The sequence below is a fragment of the Microcaecilia unicolor genome, chromosome 4, assembly GCF_901765095.1.
Source record: "Microcaecilia unicolor chromosome 4, aMicUni1.1, whole genome shotgun sequence".
NCBI lineage: Eukaryota > Metazoa > Chordata > Amphibia > Gymnophiona > Siphonopidae > Microcaecilia > Microcaecilia unicolor.
The window spans coordinates 304,570,535-304,596,534 of NC_044034.1; the positions used below are offsets into that span (position 1 = coordinate 304,570,535).

The following is a 26,000-nucleotide window of genomic DNA, read 5'->3' on the forward strand; positions in this document are numbered from 1 at the left end:
ATCTTGCCTGAAAGGACTCCAATTGTTCCGAAAGCGTGTTCCAGCGCGGATCCATGGCTTTTATTACTGCCGCCGTTATTTGTTCTAACTGCGCATCTGTAAATATAGGAGTTGGTGCTGCGACCGCGATCGCGTCCGCCATTTTGGACTCGCTTCCCCCCGCTTTAGTTTTTTTCTTTTTTTGATGATTTCTGTGCCATTTCCGTCGGCGATTTGTGGAGGAACTTGTCCATACAGTGTGTGCACTGTGCGCTATCGTGGCAGGCGGTTGTTTTAAGTTAATTCCACATAAATGTTAGCGCTCAACAGCGAGGGACCTCAGAGCCGAGTTGAGCTGCTGCCGACCCGCTCACCGCATCACCGGAAGTCGCCACCCCAAAGTTTTATTGAACTGAGAGACCTAGAATAGAAGCCATCATCAGACGAGACCAGGAACTTGTGAGAGACCATCCATCCACCTGCTGGAGATAGAGAATACTAACTGACCAAGGAGCATTCCATCCTATAAGACACTGCAGTTCAGTGCTCTTTATCTCCACCTGCTGGTAGATGGTCAGAACCCACAAGTCTCTGGATTCAACTGATGCTGATTCTAAGGAATATTTGATCAAGGCCTACCTAGGGAAGTGGATTACTTCAGATCCTGGGGTCTATTGGAGCGAGCAGTTGAGTGGTGTTTTATGTTGTTTTATATTTTTTGTTACTTTATTAAATTGTAACTTTTCGTTTCCATATAATATTATTGTATGTAATCCGCTTTGATGGTCTGACCCTAAGTAGACAATTTTATTTTATTTTATTTATTACATTTGTACCCCGTGCTTTCCCACACAGCAGGTTCAATGCGGCTTACATAGTAAAAAAATTACAAAGTCCTGTAATATGAATATTACGAAGAGAGGCTGAGAAGGCTAGGGCTTTTCAGCTTGGAGAAGAGACGGCTGAGGGGAGATATGATAGAAGTGTATAAAATAATGAGTGGAATGGATCGGGTGGATGTGAAGCGGCTGTTCACACTATCCAAAAATACTAGGACTAGAGGGCATGAGTTGAAGCTACAGTGTGGTAAATTTAAAACGAATCGGAGAAAATTTTTCTTCACCCAGCGTGTAATTAGACTCTGGAATTCGTTGCCGGAGAACGTGGTACGGGCGGTTAGCTTGACGGAGTTTAAAAAGGGGTTAGATAGATTCCTAAAGGACAAGTCCATAGACCGCTATTAAATGGACTTGGAAAAATTCCGCATTTTTAGGTATAACTTGTCTGGAATGTTTTTACGTTTGGGGAGCGTGCCAGGTGCCCTTGACCTGGATTGGCCACTGTCGGTGACAGGATGCTGGGCCAGATGGACCTTTGGTCTTTCCCAGTATGGCACTACTTATGTACTTATGTACTTATAATAATAGTAGATTTAAGAATATATGAATTAATTTGATAAGGGGAGGTAAAGATAGGAAAAGGAAGGAGATTGGGATGGGTATGGTATAGAAAGATGGAGAAGAAAAATTTGGAGAAAGAGTATAAGGGGATTAGGAGACAAGGTCAAAGGTATAATTGGTATCAGAGACAGTGTAAGTGTCAGAGCAGGAGTAGTGCAGGTGGACTGATAAGATTAAGTTGGGTCGCTAGTATAAGCTTGCTTAAAAAGATGTGTCTTCAACATTTTCCTAAAGGGTAGATAGTTATTAATTGTTCGGATGGATCTTAGTAGGGCATTCGAAAGCTGACTGCCCAAAAAGGAGAAGTTGGATGCGTAGTAGGTTTTGTACTTAATTCCTTTGCAATTGGGCAAGTGTAAATTGAGGTAAGTACATGAAGACATTGATCTATTTCTAATTGGAAGATCGATCAAGCCATTCATATAGCTAGGGGATTCTCCGTATATGATCTTATGAATCATTGTATGGACCTTGAAGTATATTCTCTCTTTGATGGGGAGCCAGTGAATCTTTATCTGAAGAGGTGATGCGCTTTCAAATCTTGACTTGCCATAGATAAATCTGGCTGCTGTGTTCTGGGCAGTCTGAAATCTTTTCAGGACTTGGGTTTTACAGCCTAGGAAAACACTGTTGCAATAATCAACGTGAGTAATGACTGTGAATTGTACCAGGTTCCAGAAAGTGTTCAAGGGAAGATATGATTTTACTTGTTTCAGAATCCATATCATATTGAACATTTTTTTTCGTGGTGAATTTGGCGTACTTATCGAAAGATAAATGGCTATCAATCATGACTCCAAGGATCTTTAGACTGTTAGATATGGAGAGAGTAACGTCAGGAGTGTTGAGAGTAGTCAGGAGGAGTGGAGAGTATTGAGATGAAAGGACAAGGCACTGAGTTTTTTTCTTTATTTAATTTCATCTTGAAAGCATTAGCCCAGGAAGTTAGGGTAGTCATACCAATAGCAATTTTATCAGAGATTTCTGATAAACTAGATTTAAAGGGGATAAAAATGGTGACGTCGTCAGCATATATGAAGGGATTAAGGCCGTGTCTGGTCAGTAGCCTGGCCAGAGGGATCATCATAAGGTTGAAGAGTATCGGGGAAAGCAGAGATCCCTGTGGTACCCCGCAATCTGATGTCCAGGGGGATGATATATTTGTGATCCCTTTGACTTGATAGGATCTTGTGGTGATGAAGTCCTTTATCCAGTTGATAATATTGCCGCCAATTCCAAGTTTGTCCAGAAGTTTAGTAAGTATGGTATGATCACCCATGTCAAAAGCGCTGGGCAGGTCAAATTGTAAGAGGAGGATGTTGTTTGAATTTAGAAATTAAGGAAAGAAGGACCGTTTCAGTGCTATGGGCAGAACGGAAACCTGACTGTGACTCATGAAGGATGGAGTATTTCTGAATATATTCATTGAGTTGCAAGGTCACTCTATTTTCCATTAATTTAGTGATTAGAGGGATGGAAGCAATTGGATGGTAGTTGGTAATGTCGTTTGCTGGTTTCTTTGGGTTTTTTGGTATAGGTGCTAGTAATATGTTGCCATGTTTGGTGGGGAAGGAACCTCGTTGAAGTAGGAAGTTAATGTGGGTGGTGAGATCTGAAATGAAGCATGCTGGTGCGCCTTTCAAAAGGTAATTGGGACAGGGGTCGAGGTGGCAGTGTGACTTGGAAAGTTTAGAGATGGTTTTTGTGACTTCTTCGGTGGTAAGGAGGGTAAAATTAGTCCAAGAATGGTCTGCCGGTACTTCATCTAATCCAGGGTAAAGTTCGTCAAGAAAAGCATAGGAACCGGCTGTGTAGGTGCTGTGGGTGCTTGAGCACCCCCAATATTAAGAAAATGTCCTTGTATGTGTCCAGGGAGGGGTTGTTTCCATTGGGCTTTACACCCTCAATAATTTTGAAAAGTTGTCTCCTTTGAAGAAAAGTATCCACAGTGAAAGTGTCTTGAGAAATCGATTTACGAAGATTGATGATTTTGTCACTGAAGTATTTTGCTAACTGGTCAGCCGAAGGACAAATAGAAGGTGAAGTTGTCACTGGATCAGTGTTTAGAAGATTTTTTATGTTGAAATTGTTTTTTTTATATCTGTGCCAATCACAGTATTTTTTTGTGTATAATAGGCTGTTTTGGCACGTTGAATGGCGTATTTATAGACCCTTTGTGATTGTTTCCATTCATTAAAGGTGAGGTTATCTTTAGATTTGCGCCATGTTTTTTCAAGTTTACTGGTTTGAGATTTTAAGTCTTTCAGTATGTCATTGAACCACGATGATGGGTTGCGTTTACGTGAAGTCGTGGGGTGTAGTGGTGCAATTTCGTCCAAAATCATTTCGCATCTATTATCCCAGATTGTAAGGAAGAGATCTGAGTTTGGTTGTGATCACCAATTATTCGCATAGATGCGTTTCCAGAAACTATCATTGTCGATTCGTCCTCTGGTGAGGATTGTTATAGGGTCATGTGGTTTGGACTGACCCTTTTTACGCCATTGCAAGGTGAAGGATGCTTTGTAATGATCAGACCATGGTATGGGAGACCAGTTAATGTCAGATAAAATGAAATTTTGGTCGGTGGAAAATTTATAAGAGATAATATCAAGTGCGTGACCCTTGGTGTGAGTGGGTTGCGGTGGAGGTAGGATGAAGTCACATAGATAAAGAAGATCCAAGCATTCTCTTGTTTGAGTAGACTTGGAATCCTCTATAAGGAGGTTTAAATCGCCTAATAAAATTACATTGGGATCATTGATGCACGAGTTAGATATGAAGTCCATAAAGGTAGAATGGTTGTGGTTCCAATTGCAGGGGGGTCTGTAAAATAAAATACAGGTCAGGTGATCGCATAGCATAGGGCTGTGTAGTTTGATTGAGGCGATTTCCAGTTGCGGGGTAATGCTTTCAGATATGGCTTCAGAGGAAAAGTTGGATCTAAAGATTAACGCTATACCTCCTCCAATCTTCTCTTTTCTAGGCTAGTGTAAGATTTTGTAGCCAGGAGGGCAAAGTTCAAGTGTAATGGGGTCATTAGAATCATGGATCCAGGTTTCTGTAATGAAGAGCAAGTCAAGATTATCAGATTTAATCCAGTCATAAATGATTTCAGATTTGTTGACAGTAGATCTGGCATTAATGTATCCCATATGTATAGATAAGTAGGGTTTGGTGGTATGCAAAGATGGGAGAATATTTATAATTTGTCTTGTTTTTTTCTTTGGTTTTAATAGTTTTTGACATTTTTGATGTTATGGTACTAGTTAAACTATCTTCTTCCAATGAAGACTGGTGAAGTGGAGATGGGTTTCTATGGTTTTGAAGAGTTCGTGAAGATGTAATTAATTTAGTTGGCCTTTTGTAGTGATGAAGAACTGGTATGAAGTTAAGATCCGGTGGGAGGGCTTTGGAGGTAGCAAGAAAGGTAGCAAGAATAAGAGCAAGTGAATGAATAGTGATAAGAATGTTAAGGAAGTTCATTCTGAAGAGTGGTTAATTCACAACAATGTTAGGGAATGCAAATAAATGCAGACAATTAATTAGCAGGACTGTCAAGAGAAAGACTCTGCTAAATAGCTAAATTCACAACAGTAATAAGGAATACAGCGGATAATTAGCAGGACTGATAGCTGAATTCGTATCAATATTAAGGACTGATATCTAAATTTCACAACAGTATTAAGGACTGATAACTAAGTTCAAAACAATACTAAGGGATACAGTGGATAATTAGCAGGACTGATAGCTAAATTCACAGCAGTATTAAGGAATGCTTATTCTGAAGAGTGGTTAATTCACAATAATGTTATGGAATACAGACGATTAATTAGCAGAACTGTTTAGAGATGGAATCAACTAAATAGCTACATTCACAACAGTATTAAGGAATACAGTGGATATTTAGCAAAACTAAAAGCTAAATTACAGCAGAATAAGGTGGATGATTAGCAGGACTAAATAGCTAAATTTACAACAGTATTAAGGAATACAGTGGATAGTTAGCAGGATTAAATAGCTAGATTCATAACAGTATTATGAAATACAGTGGATAATTAGAAGGACTGAATAGCTAGATTCTAAAAGAATTAAGGAATAAAGAGGACAATTAGCAGGACTAACTAAACTTAGTATTAATTTAAACAGGGTCCTGTGGTGGTAGATAGAAGGGCAGACAATATCTTAGCTGTAATGAAGGCAAAACGTGGTCCACTGGTTAAAAATGCAATCGCGCGTTGTATCAATGATAGGGTAAGTAACGTCATTTTGGGACACTGAAGTTAGAGAAATTGGTGATAAATGAAGAATCTCGGTCCCAGCAACCACTAGTGATCAGCTGAGGTGGGGCAGAACGTGGACCGCCAGTCCAAGATGTCGGGATAAGTAATGTCTGTTTGTGGCTCAATAAAGTATGGGGAAAGATGGCAAAAGCGAGGCAATTGCAGTCAGTTAGTAGTGTTAGAGGCAGGTGAATTCGACCAATTGTTAAAGTTGAGCCATTTGACAACATCGATCTCCAGGTTCTTATATTTACTTCAAACTGGAATGGGATGCTCTCACTTGTTGACCCTGTAGCTAATCTCCAGCCTTGAGGTCTCACATTCGTTGAACTCCGTCTGAATTTCCTCACTTCTTAGTGCAGACTGCGTGTCGTTCTTTCACCTTCCCTACCAGTCAGTGCACCTCATCGGAACGGCATTAATAGCTTAGTTAGCAGATGTTCGGGCTAGTTCAAATGGACAATTAACCATTCAGAGATAGACGCTTGTAAGCAATTAGCCTTTCGCATTTATGGTATAGTCTGATTACTAAGAATCAGAATCACCACAGACGGCAAACTGGTGGCAATGAAGTAAGTCGCAGATGGATGATCTATAGATAACGCTGGAGATGGCTAGTAGTAATGTTTGGGACTGGAATACAACTGACGGCTGGTAGGTTGATGGCGGTCGGACGTCCCGCCAAAGATAATAGAGGGCAGGTGGACGATCAATTAATAACACTGGGGATGGCTAGTAGTCAGTAATACTGGGATAGAAATCACAACTGACGGCTGGTAATGAGATTGGTGGGCGGACGTCCCGCCGATGTTAACAGGAGGTAGGTATCGCCGAACTGTAACGTGGCTGGGACCGGACTGCCACATGAAATTAGAACATGCACACTGAAAGTAATCTCGCCTAACTCATAGCAGACGGCTAGAAGTGGAGTTATTGGTGAGCGGGCGGCTCGTTGGCAATAATGGAGTAGGTACCACCGAACAGCAGTTTGGTCGGGACCGGGTTGCCACGCTGTCTGAGGCGCACACATTGAGAATAATCTTGTCTGCCTCCTTGCAATGACCTGTTTTAGATCAGTTGACCAAAAGATAATCCAGGCTCTGTGGCACCTCTGCCTTCACAATATAGAGTTATCGGATCAGTTATTCAGGCTTACCAACGGCTAGTTTCCGCTTAGTTACACGGAGCTAACTACTCGTGCAACCTACTAAGCCGTGGCCATCTTGTCACTTCAATCAAATAAATGTAACTTTGAACCTTAATAAAAAGGAAGCACCTAATGCCAAAGTCTCAGATCTCATTTCTTCTCTCTGGGGTTTGCCTTGTGACATCCAGATCTTTTTCCCACAAAAGTGAGATTGTGAATTGCAGAAAAAGAACCACATCACTGCATTCATATCCTGTTCAAAAACAAACAATACTAACAAAGTAGCTCTTTGTACTATCGGATATACGTCTTCAATAATTCAGGTATATTCAATGTGTCTCTGTTACTTAAATCTCGAACTTCAGTCCCCGGGTCTGTTCTGTGAAATTTTTAACAGGTATTTAATATATCTGATTTAATGGACGAATTGCCTCAGAAGAGGCCTTTAAGAGGTATCTGGCTGAGATTTTAAAGTTCTCTTCTGAGGCAATTTGCCACTGTAGAATCCAGCTTCTGTAGAGTATTCCAAATGATCTCTAAAGTCACTACCACAGGTTTCCAACTCTGTGCAGAAAGCTGCACAGCAGGAATTCCAACATTGTCTACCTTTCTGTCTGTCCCAGTGACCTCTGCCTCCCAAAATGGGGTTTCCAATACAGCATCATCCACCTGGAAAGGCCCCTGCAGTGCCACTGATTCATTCAGATGTGGTGGCAGGTTGGGAACCAGAGGTGAAAGAGTAATATCTAGACCTAAGTCATTGGGCTCTCCTCCACCCATAATGGCAGCAGGACCCCTTCTGATAATTTGCATGGGATTTCTGGCAGCGAACTTAATCATCTGCTTTTGAGGGAAGGATGTGTTGACTGCTGAGGGAGCGGTTTTAACAACCCCTTTCCATTCAGTATGTGGCATAATGGTCAAAGGAAAAGCAAAAAATCAGCAAGTAAGAGAGCTCAGAACCACCACCAGCAATGTGCCCCCTTCTTGGCCATGCCCCCTCCCCCCACACACAATTTTTTAAAAAAGTTTTGGCCGTGCAGCTACTGAGGGAAAATGTATGCCAGATAGCGTAGAAGGGTTAGATAGGGAGTATAGGCACCCCTTCCCTTCTCTCCTCTCAACCCCCGAATATCTATCTGTATTCCCCCCTCCCCACACACACACTAACCCGATTAAAAAAAAGTTATCCCTGGTGTCTAGTGGCACCCCCACCCCCACACCCACCTATTCAACCGACCCCTTCTACATGTGCCCTAGGATCCCCCTCCCCCCCACCACCTGATTTAAAAAATATTCCCTGGTGTCTAGCGGCATTCCTTCCCCTCCCCTAACTCAAAACAAATCCATGGTGTCTAATACACGATCCCTCCCACATATTCCCACACCTTAAATGAAGCAGGAGCAATACCTACTCGACTACTAGGGTGATTTTAATATTGGGAAGGGGAGGGAGTATCAGACAGGAATAGAGAGCCCATGTCACCTTTCCTGTCAATGCCTGAGCCAATCACAGCTCATGAACTGACAGGAAGGGTGACATTTTACAATGAGCTGCAGATTAGCACCATGATTTGAACATGGCAGTAATTTGCATGCTCATTGATTATAGCATTCCACAGTTATTTTCCTGTGATAGTTTCATTGTAGAGCTGTGTGCTAAGCTGGTTCTACTCCGAGGCTTTCTGCATCAGCCCCAAATTATTTCAACTTTCTGCAAACAACTAAGGGGCTGATATTCAAAAGACCTTATCCGGTAAGCAAGACCTGCTAACGGAATAAGTCCTGATAATCCCAATATTTAGCAACCCTATCTGACTGCTATAGCACTGTCAGGATAGTACAAGGGCATCCAGAGGCACAGCTGGAGAACCAGAATTTATCCAAATAGCAGCAGTTTTCAGTATCAGCACCATTATCCAGTTAAGTATTCACTGTGACAGAACAGTGTGTTTTAAGCCTGTAAAATGTATTGGGTATTTCCTGAAGTGTATTTCAATAGTTTGGCCAGCAAGTGGTGCATGGTTATGTTTTGAAGCTGCTAGGGAATGAGGCTGTTTTCTTTCTTTAAGCCTTTTGGAAAGGTAGTCTGCAGTATGCTTTTAAAGATTGCGCTCTGATTGGCCCAAGAGTTCATTTTCATTTAGATTTTACAGGTTTTTTCCTCAGTCTTAGTCAGGGAGATCTCTTTGCTGAGGCCCTGTGTTTAGTTTGTTTCCTGATCTCCCCAGGTACTTTTTAGAAAGTAAACAAATGTTTAGCTAGTGTTATAATTGATCCATATTTCAGTTACCTGTTATTGTTTTGCTGGTTGCACTTTTTCTGTTCATTGTTCAATATTTTTAAGACAATAAACAATTTTCAGTTTGTTGACTCTGCCTGTCTGGACTGATAAAGAATCCTGGTGGTTTGTGTGTTGGGTCTGTGAGTGCTTTCTGGGAGCTGTGGAACCACTGGGAGTGTGGCCCTAGTAGCCTAGATATCACTGGGGGTAATTTGAGATTGGGAGACTCCCAGAGGCGGTTGTGACCCAGTCAGTGGGAGGTGGGTGCTAATGTAGAGTACAAGCGGCAGGTGCAGGCAGACCTGAGCTGTGCTGGGGATAGACCCTTTAAGTGGCCGCAGTTTACCCCAAGCAGGTGGCTAGGCATTTCATGACACAGCAGTTTCAGCATCAGCACCATTATCTAGTTAAGTATTCACATAATTTAGGACAGAAAAAAGGCTGTCCTTAGTGTAAGTGGATTGGCTATCCAGATAGTAGCTGAATATCCACACAATATGGAGAGTTATACTAAATATTCTGATTATTATACCCTTGACATCCAGCATTTAAAAAAAGCACAGATCACTGTGGGCTCAATATTGCTCCCTAAAAGCTTTCCAGTTAAGTTACAGTTTATGGGGGTCAGCATTTTTTTAAACACTGGTTAAGTAATGTCCTGATATTCAGTGCTGGCCCTTATCTGGCTACCAGCATCGAATGTCCAGGTATTTGGTAGCTTGCCTGGAGTTACCCAGATATTACCTATATTCAGTAGCAATACGTGGATAACAGTAGCAATACGTGGATAGGCTGTCCTAAGTGAACTAGATAGTTATCTAGGTACTGCTGAATATTGGCAATGCGACGGTAATCCCCAACTCTTCCCTGTCTCTAACATTAGTGGGATAGTTCTACAGCGGTCAGACAGGATATTTAGCGACACTATCGGGCTATGTGGTACTACTTACCCTGTTGGGACCTGGTGATTGTGCTTTAATGTATATGTGTTTTGGCCATTTGTGCTAGTCCTACTATATAAATGAAGAGTGACCGACATGCCGCGCATGCGCAGAGCAGCACAGCTGTTCTGCGCATGCGTGGCACGTCACAGATCTATCCCGAGTTCCGACGTTGTTAGAGGCAGTGACAGCGGTACATAGTGGCAGGACTACTACTACTACTATTTAACATTTCTAGAGCGCTACAAAGTGTACGCAGCGCTGTACAAACACAGAAGAAAGACAGTCCCTGCTCAAAGAGCTTACAATCTAATAGACAAAAAGTAAAGCATTTAAATTTAAAATATTTAAGCAGTCAAGCACAAGAGAACAGTCACAGAAGGACAGAAGATGTTGAAGGGTGGTCAGTGTGATTAGGTGTAACTCTGGTTGGAGTAGTGGGAGAAGGTGATAGAAGAATAGAAATGGGTGAGGTAAAGTAATGAGTGGGTTGATAGGGAGGTTATATAAGACATGTCACTCTAGGGGTGGGTGGGTAGAGGGGTAGGGTGGGTGGAAGCAGGAGAAGGTATTCTCTGCAGCCTATCTGTGAGATGGAAAATGCTCTCTGAAGCTGCTGCTATAAGTTGTTAGTTTTCTCTCCCTGAAAGAGATCCAAGCCACACCCACGAAGTTCAAACTGTCAGTGGGGAGGGTGAGGGGAGGAAATGGCAGTGCTTGATGAAAAAGAGAGCTCAGTTTGATAGGAGATATACTATAGGTTGTCATTCTGAGGCCAGGCTAAGTCTAAAGCAGGAGAAGGTATTCTCTGCAGCCTATCTGTGAGATGGAAAATGCTCTCTGAAGCTGCTGCTATAAGTTGTTAGTTTTCTCTCCCTGAAAGAGATCCAAGCCACACCCACGAAGTTCAAACTGTCAGTGGGGAGGGTGAGGGGAGGAAATGGCAGTGCTTGATGAAAAAGAGAGCTCAGTTTGATAGGAGATATACTATAGGATGTCATTCTGAGGCCAGGCTAAGTCTAAAGCAGGAGAAGGTATTCTCTGCAGCCTATCTGTGAGATGGAAAATGCTCTCTGAAGCTGCTGCTATAAGTTGTTAGTTTTCTCTCCCTGAAAGAGATCCAAGCCACACCCACGAAGTTCAAACTGTCAGTGGGGAGGGTGAGGGGAGGAAATGGCAGTGCTTGATGAAAAAGAGAGCTCAGTTTGATAGGAGATATACTATAGGATGTCATTCTGAGGCCAGGCTAAGTCTAAAGCAGGAGAAGGTATTCTCTGCAGCCTATCTGTGAGATGGAAAATGCACATCACGTCACAGATCTATCCCTAGTCCCGACGTTGTTAGAGGCAGTGACAGCGGCACGTAGAGGCAGGACCAGCGGATCAACGGCGGTCTGTAACAAACCCCCAACGCGCCTGCCCGGTCCGTCATTGACACCGAGCGATTCTCCTATCTCCCCTGCCCCCCCTCCATGCACCCACCGAGTCTCCGTCGCTCCTTTGAAAGCCCTGCCCTTCTGTAGCCTTCCCTTCCAGGTCGTTCCCTCAGAGTCCTGCCCTCGCGGAAAGAGGAAATTACGTCAGAAGGCGGGTCTCAGAGGGAACAAACTTGAAGGGAAGGCTACAGACGGGCATGGCTTTCAAAGGAGCCACAGAGAATCGGTGGGTGCCTGGAGGGGGGGCAGGGGAGAGAAGAGAATCGCTGGGTGCCTGGAGGGGAGCAGGGAAGAGAGGAGAATCGCTGGGTAGCTGGAGAGGGGGGGGCAGGGGAGAGAGGAGAATCGCTGGGCGCCTGGATAAGGGGGGGCAAGGGAGACAGGAGAATCGCTGGGTGGCTGGAGGGGGACAGGGGAGACAGGAGAATCACTGGGTGGCTACAAGGGGGGGCACACACTCTCTGTCTCTCAACTCACTCTCACATATACACACTCTCACTCTGTCTCAACTCACTCACACTCTTGCACACAGACGCACACACACACACACTTGCTATGTCTCTCTCACACATATACACACTCTCGCTCTGTCTCTCAACTCACTCACACTCTCTTGCACACAGACGCACACACACACACACACTTTCTATGTCTCTCTCACACACATACATATTCACACTGTCTCTCTCTCTCTCAACTCACTCACACTCTCTTGCACACAGAGGCACACACACTTTCTATGTCTCTGTAACACACACACATATACACACTCTCTCTCTCTCTCTCTCACACAGACGCACACACATACACACTTTCTCTGTCTCTCTCACACACACATATACACACACTCTCTCTCTCTCTTAACTCACAATGTACACACACACTCTCACTCTCTCTCTCTTTACATTTCAGAAATAAAACATATTGCCCGTTTGGCTATTTCATTACATTGCACACAACAGCAATGTTGCCCATTGTAACGGGCTTTACGGCTTGTATTCTATAAAGAAAAGTAGGCACCTACCTTTTTTTTCATAGAATAGCCTTAAAATAGGTGCTGCCATAACTAGTGTCTATGGTAATGCCCTATTGTACAAAGACTTTGACTTTCTTGAATTTCAGCTCCCTGATTATTGGCTCCTTTTATTAAACTGTGGTAAGCGCTTGCATGTATTTACTGCAGTTTGAAAGGGCTTAACTGCAGGATGCATTGAGGCATCCTGTGGTAAGATCTCAATGTGTGCGCGCAAACTATGTACTAAAAGAAATTCTGAATTTTTCTCAAAATGGACATGTCTGGGGCAGAGAGTAAGTGTGACAGCTTGAATCAGTTAGCATGCACTAACTGATTCGTTCAGGATTAGTATGTGAGCTCTTACTTCATATAAAATGGGTGGCAGTAAGAGCTCAAATGCTAATTTCTGTTAATGGCTGCTTACTAATGGCAACATTAGCATATGGTTATTAATTCAGGAAATAGAAAGTGAGCAGTAAAAATGTTTATAACTATATGAGCCACTCAGAAACTGTATGATTTGTAGTATTCAAATGTATTAAATGAAATGAAATTCATGTAACAAATGTTCCCCTCTGTTTATGTCTAGGGTACTAGGTATCCCTTCCTATGTCCAATATTCAGGCAAAAGCAGGGGCGTAGCTATGGGTGGGCCTGAGTGGGCCCAGGCCCGCCCAATCACAACTCAGGCCCACCCAGTCAGCGCTTGGGAACTCGGGCATTAAAAAAAAAATCTGTGAAGCCGTTTCACAGGCAGCGCTTCGCGTCTTCCCTGCGTGCATTGCAAAAGAAGGAAATCGCCTCATCATCTTCGGGCGTTCCCTCACTGTGTCCCGCCCCTCGGAGGGCGGGACACAGTGAGGGAAGGCCCGAAGAAGACGAGGCGATTTCCTTCTTTTGCCATGCACGCAGGGCAGACGTGAAGCGCTGCCTGCGAAACGGCTTCATAGATTTTTTTTAAGGCAGGGTGAGGGCTGTCGATGGAGCTGGTAGTCGGGTCGGGGAGGGTCTCAGATGGGAGGAGGGTTGGGGAGGGGGGTCTAAGATGGGGGGAGGGGAAGGGAGGGAGTCAGGTCTCAGATGGGAGGAGGGAAGGGGAGGGGGGTCTCAGATGGGAGAAGGGGGCTGGAACTGGGATCTGAGAAGGGGCCAGTAGGGAAAATAAGGGCCATGCCTGGGGCTGGTAGGAAAATGAGGCATGCCTGGGCAGGGCCGCCAAGAGCCGGGCCCGGGACAAGGCCCCCCCCGGGCCCCCCACCCGAAGTAGCCGCCCACCCGAGATCGCCGGGCCCTGCACACCCAAGATCGCCACCCCCCCCCCCCCCCCCGCCGCCCACCCACCCGAGGTCGCCGGGCCCCCCCCCCCCCCACCCGCTATCGGGCCGAGCCCTTGGAACTAACATTAAGCCTCCGTTTCACTTCGCAGCAAGCAGCGGCAGGGCAGACCTCTCCTCCTTCCTTCTGTGCCCAGCCCTCGCAGACGTTACATCAGGCGAGGGCGGGACATGGAAGGAAGGAGTGGCCTGACCTACTGCTGCTTGCTGCGAAGTGAAAGGAGGCTTAAGGTTAGTTCCGGGAGTGACGGAGGGCGGGCCAGGCGGCGACGGAGGGTGGGCCAGGCGGCGCTGGGCCCCCCTGGAGGCCCGGGCCCCGGGACTTTTGTCCCCCCTGTCCCCCCCTCTTGGCGGCCCTGTGTCTGGGGCAGGTGGGAGAAATGGGTCTGGGGCTGAAAAGGAAGGCCCTAATGCAAGGCATGTGGATGAAGGGGGCTGGAACTGGGGGATGAAAAGGAGGGTAGGTGGTATAAGGGGGCTAGCACTGGAACTGGGGGCTGAAATGGGGCAGGGGCTGAAAATGTGGGGACTGGGGGCTGAAAAGGGGACAGGGAGAAGTGGCTGGGGCTGAAACTCGGGACTGGTGAGAGAAAAGGGCTGGGGTTGAAACTGGGGGCTGAAAAGGGGACAGGGAGAAGTGGCTGGGGGCTGAATCTCGGGACTGGTGGGAGAAAAGGGCTGGGCTGAAACTGGGGGCTGGTGGGATATTGGATCTGAAACTGGGGGCTGAAAAGGGGGGCCAGGTGGGAGATGTGGGCTAGGGCTATAACTCGGGGCAGGTGGGATAAGGGGGCTGAAACTGGGGGCTGAAAAAAAGGGGCAGAGAGAGGGGACAGATCCTGGATGGAAGGGGGAGTGAGAGGGAGGGCAGACCCTGGATGGGTGGGAAAGGGAGGGCAAATGGTGGATTGAAGGAGCAGAGAGAAAGGGCAGACAGTGGATGGAAGAGATAGAAAGGGCAGGCAATGAATGGAAGGGGGAGAGAGAGAGGGCAGACGGTGGATGGAAGGGATAGAGATAGAGGGCAGATGTGCATGGAAGGGGCAGGGAGAGAGGGCAGACATTGGATGGAGGGGACAGCAGAGAGGGCAGACACTGGATGGCAGAGAAAGAACGAAGACAGATGCTGGATGGAAGGAAGACAGTGAAAAGAAGATGAGGAAAGCAGAAACCAGAGACAACAAACTGTAAATAAAATATATATTTTTATTTTTTTGCTTTAGGATAAAGTAGTATAAGGTATTCTCCGAGGACAAGCAGGCTGCTTGTTCTCACTGATGGGTGACGTCCACGGCAGCCCCTCCAATCGGAAACTTCACTAGCAAAGTCCTTTGCTAGCCCTCGCGCGCACCGCGCATGCGCGGCCGTCTTCCCGCCCGAAACCGGCTCGAGCCGGCCAGTCTTCTTTTGTCCGCACTCGGTACGGTCGTGTTTTCGCCGTGTCGAGCCCCGGAAAGTCGACCTCGCGCGTCCAATTTGTTTTGAACGTGTTTTTTTTCCTTCGGGAAAGCTTTGTCCTAGTCGGGAAGTGCTCCGGAAACCCCCCGCCGGGTTTCGTGTAAATCCTCCCCGTACTTCCAGCTTTTTTGCCCCGGTAAGTTTTCTTTCGTCGTCGGGGTAGGCCTCTTTTCGGCCTCGGTCGAGATTTTTTCTCCCTCTAAATTTGGTGCTTCAAATTTCGCCATTTCGGCTTTTGATTTCGCCGGCGTGATTTTTCCGCCCATGACATCGAAGCCTTCCAGCGGCTTCAAGAAGTGCACCCAGTGCGCCCGGGTTATCTCGCTCACTGATCGACACTCGTCGTGTCTTCAGTGTCTGGGGGCCGAGCACCGCCCTCAGAACTGCAGTCTGTGTTCCCTGCTTCAAAGGCGGACTCAGGTAGCGAGACTAGCCCAGTGGAAAGTGTTGTTCTCGGGCTCTTCGTCGGCATCGGCACCGGGATCTTCGAGTGCATCGACGTCGTCAGCGTCCAGACCATCTTCCTCGGCCGCCCCTGCATCGAGTGCATCGAGGCATCGGGCCTCTGCATCGGCGCCGAGACATCGGATAGCTGCATCGACGTCGGTGGTACCAGGACCTCGTCTGCTGATGTCGTCGGACGGTGGTGCATCGGGTGGAGTGCAGGTGAGGGCTGTCCATTCCCCCGCTGGTGGCGGTGAGCCCTCGGGTGGGTCTCCTCCTACCCTGAGGGCTCCTGCGGTACAGCCCCCCCGAGATCGACCTTCTTCAGTCTCGGCCCCGAGGAAGCGACGGATGGATTCGACGTCCTCCTCGTCGGTGCCGGGGAGCTCTGGTGACATGCTTCGGAAGAAATCGAAGAAGCATCGACACCGGTCTCCTCCCCGTGTCGGCACCGAGAGCTCTGGGTCGCCGAGGGATTCGGCACCCAGCAGGCATCGGCACCGAGAGGACCGCTCACCCTCTGTTCAGGAGGTGTCGATGCGCTCCGCTCTGGACAGCCCGGAACAGCCTCCACGCCCGGAACAGGTACTGACGTCGACGCCTGCATCGACCTCTCAGCCTTTCTCTGCAGCCGCTCTAAACGAGAGCCTCCGGGCCGTTCTCCCAGAGATTCTGGGAGAGCTGTTGCGCCCTACCCCTCCGGTACCGGCGGTGCTTGCGCCACCGGTACCGTCGAGCGTGGCGCCGGCTGGCCCATCGCCCAGGTTGAGGTCCCCGACGTCGGTACCGCGTGCGGTACCGACCGCGGCCACCTCCCAGGAAGGCTCCCCGACTACGTCGGCGGAGGGAGCTTCGCCGATGCGGGCGAGGGAGTCTACCTCTCGACGCCCCCATCGTGGACGGGGTTCCACGGAGTCGAGCAGGGCGAGGTTGCAGACACAGGTCCGTGAACTTGTGTCTGACACCGAGGGTGAGGCCTCGTGGGAGGAAGAGGAAGATCCCAGATATTTCTCTGACGAGGAGTCTGAGGGTCTTCCGTCTGATCCCACTCCCTCTCCTGAGAGACAGCTTTCTCCTCCCGAGAGTCTGTCTTTTGCCTCCTTTGTCCGGGAGATGTCTACGGCCATCCCCTTCCCGGTGGTTGTGGAGGACGAGCCCAGGGCTGAAATGTTTGAGCTCCTGGACTATCCTTCTCCACCTAAGGAAGCGTCCACTGTTCCCTTGCACCATGTCCTGAAGAAGACATTGCTTGCGAACTGGACCAAGCCATTAACTAATCCCCACATTCCCAAGAAGATCGAGTCCCAGTACCGGATCCATGGGGACCCAGAGCTGATGCGCACTCAGTTGCCTCATGACTCTGGAGTTGTGGATTTGGCCCTAAAGAAGGCTAAGAGTTCTAGGGAACATGCTTCGGCGCCCCCGGGCAAGGACGCTAGAACCTTAGACTCCTTTGGGCAGGAAGGCCTACCATTCCTCTATGCTCGTGTCCAAGATCCAGTCTTACCAGCTCTACACGAGCATACACATGCGGAATAATGTGCGGCAGTTGGCGGGCTTGGTTGATGCTCTTCCCCCTGAGCAAGCCAAGCCTTTTCAGGAGGTGGTCAGGCAGCTGAAGGCGTGCAGAAAATTCCTGGCCAGAGGAGTTTATGACACTTTTGATGTTGCGTCCAGGGCCGCTGCTCAAGGTGTGGTGATGCGCAGGCTCTCATGGCTGCGTGCCGCCGACCTGGAGAATAGAATCCAGCAGCGGATTGCGGACTCGCCTTGCCGTGCGGATAACATTTTTGGCGAAAAAGTCGAGCAGGTGGTAGAGTCTCTCCACCAGCGGGACACCGCATTCGACAAGTTCGCCCGCCGGCAGCCTTCAGCTTCTACCTCTACAGGTAGACGATTTTTCGGGGGAAGGAAGACTGTTCCCTATACTTCTGGCAAGCGTAGGTACAATCCTCCTTCCCGACAGCCTGCGGCCCAGGCTAAGCCCCAGCGCGCTCGCTCTCGTCAGCAGCGTGCGAATCAGCAAGGCCCCGCGGCTCCCCAGCAAAAGCAAGGGGCGAGCTTTTGACTGGCTCCAGCAGAGCATAGCCGACATCCAAGTGTCAGTGCCGGGCGACCTGCCTGTCGGAGGGAGGTTGAAAGCTTTTCACCAAAGGTGGCCTCTCATAACCTCCGATCAGTGGGTTCTCCAAATAGTCCGGCAAGGATACACCCTCAATTTGGCCTCACAACCTCCAAATTGTCCACCGGGAGCTCAGTCCTACAGCTTCCAGCACAAGCAGGTACTTGCAGAGGAACCCTCCGCCCTTCTCAGCGCCAATGCGGTCGAGCCCGTGCCATCCGGGCAAGAAGGGCTGGGGTTCTATTCCAGGTACTTCCTTGTGGAAAAGAAAACAGGGGGGATGCGTCCCATCCTAGACCTAAGGGCCCTGAACAAATATCTCAGTAAAAGAAAAGTTCAGGATGCTTTCCCTGGGCACCCTTCTCCCCATGATTCAGCAAAACGATTGGCTATGCTCTCTGGACTTGAAGGATGCCTACACACACATCCCGATACTGCCAGCTCACAGACAGTATCTGCGATTTCAGCTGGGCGCACGCCACTTCCAGTACTGTGTGCTACCCTTTGGGCTCGCCTCTGCGCCCAGGGTGTTCACAAAGTGCCTAGCTGTGGTAGCAGCGGCGCTTCGCAGGCTGGGGGTGCACGTGTTCCCATATCTCGACGATTGGCTGGTGAAGAACACATCCGAGGCAGGAGCCCTGCAGTCCATGCAGATGACTATTCGCCTCCTGGAGCTACTGGGGTTTGTGATAAATTACCCAAAGTCCCATCTTCTCCCAGTGCAGAAACTCGAATTCATCGGAGCCCTGCTGGATTCTCGGACGGCTCGCGCCTATCTCCCAGAGGCGAGGGCCAACAACTTGTTGTCCCTCGTCTCGCGGGTGCGAGCGTCCCAGCAGATCACAGCTCGGCAGATGTTGAGATTGCTGGGCCACATGGCTTCCACAGTTCATGTGACTCCCATGGCCCGCCTTCACATGAGATCTGCTCAATGGACCCTAGCCTCCCAGTGGTATCAGGCCGCCGGGGGTCTAGAGGACGTGATCCACCTGTCCACGAGTTTTCTCGAATCCCTGTATTGGTGGACGATTTGCTCCAATTTGACTCTGGGACGTCCCTTCCAAATTCCTCAGCCTCAAAAAGTGCTGACCACGGATGCGTCTCTCCTGGGATGGGGAGCTCATGTCGATGGGCTTCACACCCAAGGAAGGTGGTCCCTCCAAGAAAGCGATCTACAGATCAATCTTCTGGAGTTGCGAGCGATCTGGAACGCTCTGAAGGCTTTCAGAGATCGGCTGTCCCACCAAATTATCCAAATTCAGACAGACAATCAGGTTGCCATGTACTATGTCAACAAGCAGGGGGGCACCGGATCTCGCCCCCTGTGTCAGGAAGCCGTCAGCATGTGGCTCTGGGCTCGCCGTCAAGGCATGGTGCTCCAAGCCACATATCTGGCAGGCGTAAACAACAGTCTGGCCGACAGGTTGAGCAGGATTATGCAACCTCACGAGTGGTCGCTCAATTCCCGTGTGGTGCGACAGATCTTCCAGGCGTGGGGCACCCCCCTGGTGGATCTCTTCGCATCTCAAGTGAACCACAAGGTCCCTCAGTTCTGTTCCAGGCTTCAGGCCCACGGCAGACTGGCGTCGGATGCCTTCCTCCTGGATTGGGGGGAAGGTCTGCTGTATGCTTATCCTCCCATTCCTCTGGTGGGGAAGACTTTGTTGAAACTCAAGCAAGACCGAGGCACCATGATTCTGATTGCTCCCTTTTGGCCGCGTCAGATCTGGTTCCCTCTTCTTCTGGAGTTATCCTCCGAAGAACCGTGGAGATTGGAGTGTTTTCCGACCCTCATCACGCAGGACGAAGGGGCTCTTCTGCATCCCAACCTCCAGTCCCTGGCTCTCACGGCCTGGATGTTGAGGGCGTAGACTTTGCCTCTTTGGGTCTGCCAGAGGGTGTCTCCCGCATCTTGCTTGCTTCCAGGAAAGACTCCACTAAGAGAAGTTACTTCTTTCATTGGAGGAGGTTTGCCGTCTGGTGTGACAGCAAGGCCCTAGATCCTCGCTCTTGTCCTACACAGACCCTGCTTGAATACCTTCTCCACTTGTCTGAGTCTGGTCTGAAGACCAACTCCGTAAGGGTTCACCTTAGTGCAATCAGTGCATACCATTACCAAGTGGAAGGTAAGCCGATCTCAGGACAGCCTTTAGTTGTTCGCTTCATGAGAGGTTTGCTTTTGTCAAAGCCCCCTGTCAAGCCTCCTACAGTGTCATGGGATCTCAATGTCGTTCTCACCCAGCTGATGAAACCTCCTTTCGAGCCACTGAATTCCTGCCATCCGAAGTACTTGACCTGGAAGGTCATTTTCTTGGTGGCAGTTACCTCGGCTCGTAGAGTCAGTGAGCTTCAGGCCCTGGTAGCCCAGGCCCCTTACACCAAATTTCATCACAACAGAGTAGTCCTCCGCACTCACCCTAAGTTTCTGCCAAAGGTTGTGTCGGAGTTCCATCTGAACCAGTCAATTGTCTTGCCAACATTCTTTCCCCGTCCTCATTCCTGCCCTGCTGAACGTCAGCTGCACACATTGGACTGCAAGAGAGCATTGGCCTTCTATCTGGAGCGGACACAGCCCCACAGACAGTCCGCCCAATTGTTTGTTTCTTTTGATCCCAACAAGAGGGGAGTGGCTGTAGGGAAACGCACCATATCCAATTGGCTAGCAGATTGCATTTCCTTCACTTACGCCCAGGCTGGGCTGGCTCTGGAGGGTCATGTCACGGCTCATAATGTTAGAGCCATGGCAGCGTCGGTAGCCCACTTGAAGTCAGCCACCATGGAGGAAATTTGCAAAGCTGCGACGTGGTCATCTGTCCACACATTCACATCTCATTACTGCCTGCAGCAGGATACCCGACGTGACAGTCGGTTCGGGCAGTCAGTTCTTCAGAACCTGTTTGGGCTTTAGGATCCAACTCCACCCCCCGAGGTCCCTGTTTGTTCTGTTCCAGGCTACACTCTCAGTTAGTTGGTAAATTTTTTAGGTCAATCTCAGTTATGTCCTCGCCGTTGCGAGGCCCAATTGACCAATGTTGTTGTTTTGAGTGAGCCTGGGGGCTAGGGATACCCCATCAGTGAGAACAAGCAGCCTGCTTGTCCTCGGAGAAAGCGAATGCTACATACCTGTAGAAGGTATTCTCCGAGGACAGCAGGCTGATTGTTCTCACAAACCCGCCCACCTCCCCTTTGGAGTTGTGTCTTCCCTTGAAGTGTATTGTCTTGCTACATACTGGACTGGCCGGCTCGAGCCGGTTTCGGGCGGGAAGACGGCCGCGCATGCGCGGTGCGCGCGGGCGCGCGAGGGCTAGCAAAGGACTTTGCTAGTGAAGTTTCCGATTGGAGGGGCTGCCGTGGACGTCACCCATCAGTGAGAACAATCAGCCTGCTGTCCTCGGAGAATACCTTCTACAGGTATGTAGCATTCGCTATCTTTTCATTGGACTAATTTTAATACATTTTGACAACTTTCGGAGAAAAAAACCCCCTTCCTCAGGTCAGGATAGGATACTGTAACAGCACTATACTGTATTGACCTGAGGAAGAAGGTTTTGGCCTCTGGCAGCTAAATGTATTAGTCTAATAAAATGGTATTATTTTATTTTCTATATTTGTTTTATTTCTATTTGTTAATTTGTAAAATGGTGATTGGTATTTGTTAGTTTTTTCAAATTTACATCTGCTGTCTTTATATTTTGCACAGTACTAGGGGACGTTTTCTGTTTCTGTGGTGTTGCATTGTATGCAGAGTCTGGCATCTTGGGGGTTCAGTTTAATTTTTGTCTACATAGAAAGTTTATGATTACTTATTCTATAGTGGATTAGGGTGTATCTGTGTTAGTGAAAAAGACATGGCTTTCAGTTGGCATTGACTGTGCAGGATTGAGGATCTGTACTATTCTGTCTGGTTTCGTTTTACAATAGGTGAATTGATGTTCTAGTGCTCACTGTGATGCTTTCCTTTTTCTTGTGTGACTCGTAGAATTGCTCTATAGGTCCTGAGTGTTTTGTATTCTCGGTATGGTGGTTTTAAGGTTTGCAACATAGGTTCCGAATATGTATGTGGTTTATGTTGCTGTCGGACAGTTTTTGGGCAGACTGTTTATTAAAAATTATTTAGGATCCCCAAAAAAACTACTCACACCTATATATACATAGTGCCCACCCATATTAGCTCTGGGCCCACCCAAAATGTCAGGTCTGGCTATGCCACTGGGCAAAAGAGATCAAGACCAGAGGAGATGGAGGATGGCCAGAGTGGCCTAGTGAGGGAGGAGGAATGTGGGTTGCAGAGCTGATAATGTAACCGGACTGATCAGCAAGTAAATCAGGAGGCCGAGACACAGACTTCCAAAGCAAGGCAACTTTTATTAGCTAGCTGTCACAGTACTAAGTTCAGACTCAGGATACTGCGCCCCGAGCGTCACCTGACACTCGTTCTTATACAAATTAGTGGTCATGCGCATAAAACACACCATATATCACACATACACATGCGCAGTACGTGCACATGCGCAATACATTAGTAGTTCTGTAGTTCTCACAGAGAAAAGATACGTCAGTTTCATAGCTTTCATAGAAATTGTTACTTTGCAAGAAATGTAACTTATTACAGTGTTCCAGCACATTCACACAATACAGCCTCTATACATGGATCACGAGACTGCACGGGCAGAGCCAGCTGCCTCCCTTACAAACCTAAATTGCTGACTACTACCACTTGTTATCTAGCTGCTGGTTAACAAATAGATATTACTAGTAAAAGTCCCACAGTTTTAGGTTTTAGTCTAGGCTCATTATAGAAAAGCTGAGGTTTTGGTACAAAGCAAAGGTGCAAGTGTGAATGCAAAGTCCAAATAGAAAATCCTGCTAGTGCAAAAGTCCACAAAAGTCCAAATAGAGTAAACAGTGCAAGTCAAGTTTTGCAAGTTTTGCCCCCTACAATAAGATTCCAGAGGCAATAGCTCCTGTGAGGCAGGATGCAAAGAATGATCAACAGGAGGAGGGCAGAGATAGATCTGCTAGATTAAAGGTCTATCCAGTGAACAATAGGCCACAGGCTGCAGATCCTCTGCAGTGATCTAGATTTCTTCAGTCTTCTGACAGGATCTCTCAGACTGTTCTTTTTGTTTTTTGTTGGATCTGTCCTGTTGGTGTTCTTTAGTCCTCTTTTCTTCCTGGTTGTCCTTTGCAGTGGTTTTTATGCAAGTTGGGAAAGGCCTCTTGGGTCCAGTCTTCCTGTAGCTATATACAAGTAAACTTTGTCTCAGTTTCAGCCTCAGCTTTAGGTGAACTTTCGACTAGAATCTTCTACTCCTCCAACCCCTTTATTCTGGTAATTTAGAGAGTCCTTATCCACCTTGGACCCTGAAGCCAATGGCAAGTCAATGAAAACAATGCTTTTCTCACTGATCTAATAGGAGACCCTTTTATTGCAGTTTCTATTCTTCTTAAAAGAGAAACCCAATAGTAAATACACATTGCTGTAGTTTGATTTAACTATAATTGAACCTCCTCACTTTTCCAATAAAATTCCTTCAAATTACCAAAACTGAAATTTTTGTTTAATGAGAGCAGTGAAGGTTGTGTATATGCATATTCTATAATTGCATCAATTCACTACTGATTCAAAGTAAAGTTCTCTGGTTTTGATCAGATCAAGCTCTTGATAAATCAGCTTGTCTCTTAATAAGCCTATATTTTTCAAATTGTGTTTACAGGTATGCAATAGTAAAAAGCACTGTCACTGTAACAGAGGATGGTCCCCTCCAGACTGTCATAATACAGGATATGGAGGAAGCATTGACAGCGGGCCTAAATCTGTACTGACATATTGGATTGAAGATGGTAAATATATATTTTTTTCTTTTAAATCTTTATTTCTAACATGATTAGCCCCTTAAATCAGAATGCTGAAAATTAAAAAATATAGACAAAAAAAAACCAAATCTGAATATTATATTAAAAGTTTAGGGAGCATGTAATAAAACATAGCAAAGTATAGGAAAGCTTGTGAAAAAAAACAGTAAATCTAAACCAATTTAAAACACATAAATATACTATAGAAAAAACAGAAATAAAGACCTATAGTCTTGTTTTAGAATGTTGCTGTATACCTTTTTGAAGTGAAAACATCTAAGCTTTCTTAACATCTGAGTTTCAAATGCATTCTGATATCTACAGAAGTTAACAGGGGGAGGAGATGGTCCTACCATATATTAAAATAACTAGTGGAACCATGCCCATTTCTTCAACAACGAAACAGGCCCTAGAAGGGCTGTCGTAAGCTTTTTTTTTCTCTCTCCCCTGCCCTCCCCTCCATGTCCAGCGATTCTCCTCTTCTCTGCCCTCCCGTCCGTGTCCCGCGATTCTCTCCTCTACTGTCCTCCCATCCCATCCATGTCCATCAATTCTCCTCTGCCCTGCCCTTCCCTTCCTCCCTCCCTCCCTCCCCTCGATGTCCCGCGATTCTCTCCTCCCCTCGATTTGTACCTGAACGTTCTCTGGCTGGCGCTGGCGTCCGTTCCGTTCGTAACATCCCTCCTGATGTCAGCTCGCCTCCAACGTTCCCTTCCCTCTCACTGTTCCGCCTTCTGATGTCATTACGTCTTGACGCGAGGGCGGGACAGTGACAGAGAATAGAACGCTGGAGGCTGGCTGACGTCAGGAGATGTTACGAACCCAGGCAGCCAGATATGGAACATTGGAGGTGCAAATTATTATATAGGATATGAAAAGTCTGGAATGATTAGGTCTTTTTTTTACAGGTCTAGCACACTAAGGGCTAGATTTTTAAAAAGGCACTAGTATGTTATTGTATGCTTCATTCCCTGAATGCGTATTATTTTACCACAGGTCCATTATTTGTAAAGGGGCTTATTAATAATGAGCAGCATTTTTAAAAGGATGTTCAAATTAGATTTGGGTCAGGATATGTGGAGTTCCACTACTGTTTTAGAACAGAACCCTCCCTGACATAGAGCGTATTCTAAAATACACAGGGAAATAGACATTTATGTACTGATTATGTGCAGAATGAACATCCATTTTAAAAAAATAAACATCTAAAACATCAATGGATTCAAATGAGCACATTAACATTTATGTGCTAAGGAATAGCATAGTAAATGTTTATTTGCCTAAACATAAAGATGTACCTTAGCCATTTTAGAAATATAAATGTTTATAAAGCTGTCACAGAGCCTGGCATCTCTGTGGGGGGGGGGGGGGGGGGGTGGACATTAAGCACTGGGGTTTTAAGAGGACAACTATAGAATATGTCAAGGGTATTTTGTTTTGGCTCCAATTTTTTAGGCATGATATATAGAATCTAGTCCAATATGGATAATGCCGCTGAAAATCAATGGATGACCCTGGCCAGTGCTACTTATCCAAGTAGTGGATGCTGCCATATGAATAAGTAACTTTGAATATCGGGCCTGTATTTTTTCCCTTGCAAATAACACAAATTTCCATATCATCATGCTGATCAATCTATAGACTGGTGGGTTGTGTCCATCTACCAGCAGGTGCAGATAGAGAGCAATCTTTTGCCTCCCTATATGTGGTCATGTGCTGCCGGAAATTCCCCAGTATGTTCTCTATCTCAGCAGGTGTGTGGTCACACAGCAGCAGCTCTGGCTAGGTCTCCAAGCTTAATTGTTTAGGTTTTGTTGAGTACCTGGGGTTGAGGGCTCTTCGTGAGCAAGTGCAAACACCATGTCCCTCCTTTTCTCCCCCCTCCCGCTGGCTCCGTTAAAAAAAAAATAATAATAATTTTTGAACGTTCAAAAAGGACATCCATTCGCAGCTGCTCACTGGAACAAGTCGTCGCTGCTCGGAGCAAGAAGCAGGTAATTTTTACCTTTTACTAGCGGGCAGGGGGTTCCCCGAACAGTCTCCACGTGGCTATGGCCTCGGATGGCAAGGGTGCGAAAAGACGCTCCCCGGAACGCGTTCGCACGCCTAGCGGGGAAGCGGGGGGATCGAAGGTAGAGTCGCCCTTTTTGGGTGCCCTTTCGGAACCGGGAGAGTTCACCAGTTTTTCCTCCGGCGCGGCGGCCTTTTCCGCCTTAGGCGCCCATCCCCCGCTGGCCGCCCT

General features: G+C 47.2%; 1 protein-coding gene across 1 annotated transcript in view; it reads left to right on the forward strand.

Annotated features, from left to right (window-relative positions):
• LOC115469711 (disintegrin and metalloproteinase domain-containing protein 9-like) overlaps nt 1-26,000 on the forward strand; it is a 538,235-nt gene that overhangs the window by 475,915 nt on the left and 36,320 nt on the right. Inside the window, exon 14 of the mRNA XM_030202498.1 lies at nt 23,620-23,746. Within this exon, the coding sequence (XP_030058358.1) occupies nt 23,620-23,746 (127 nt within the window). The remainder of the gene's footprint in view (nt 1-23,619; nt 23,747-26,000) is intronic.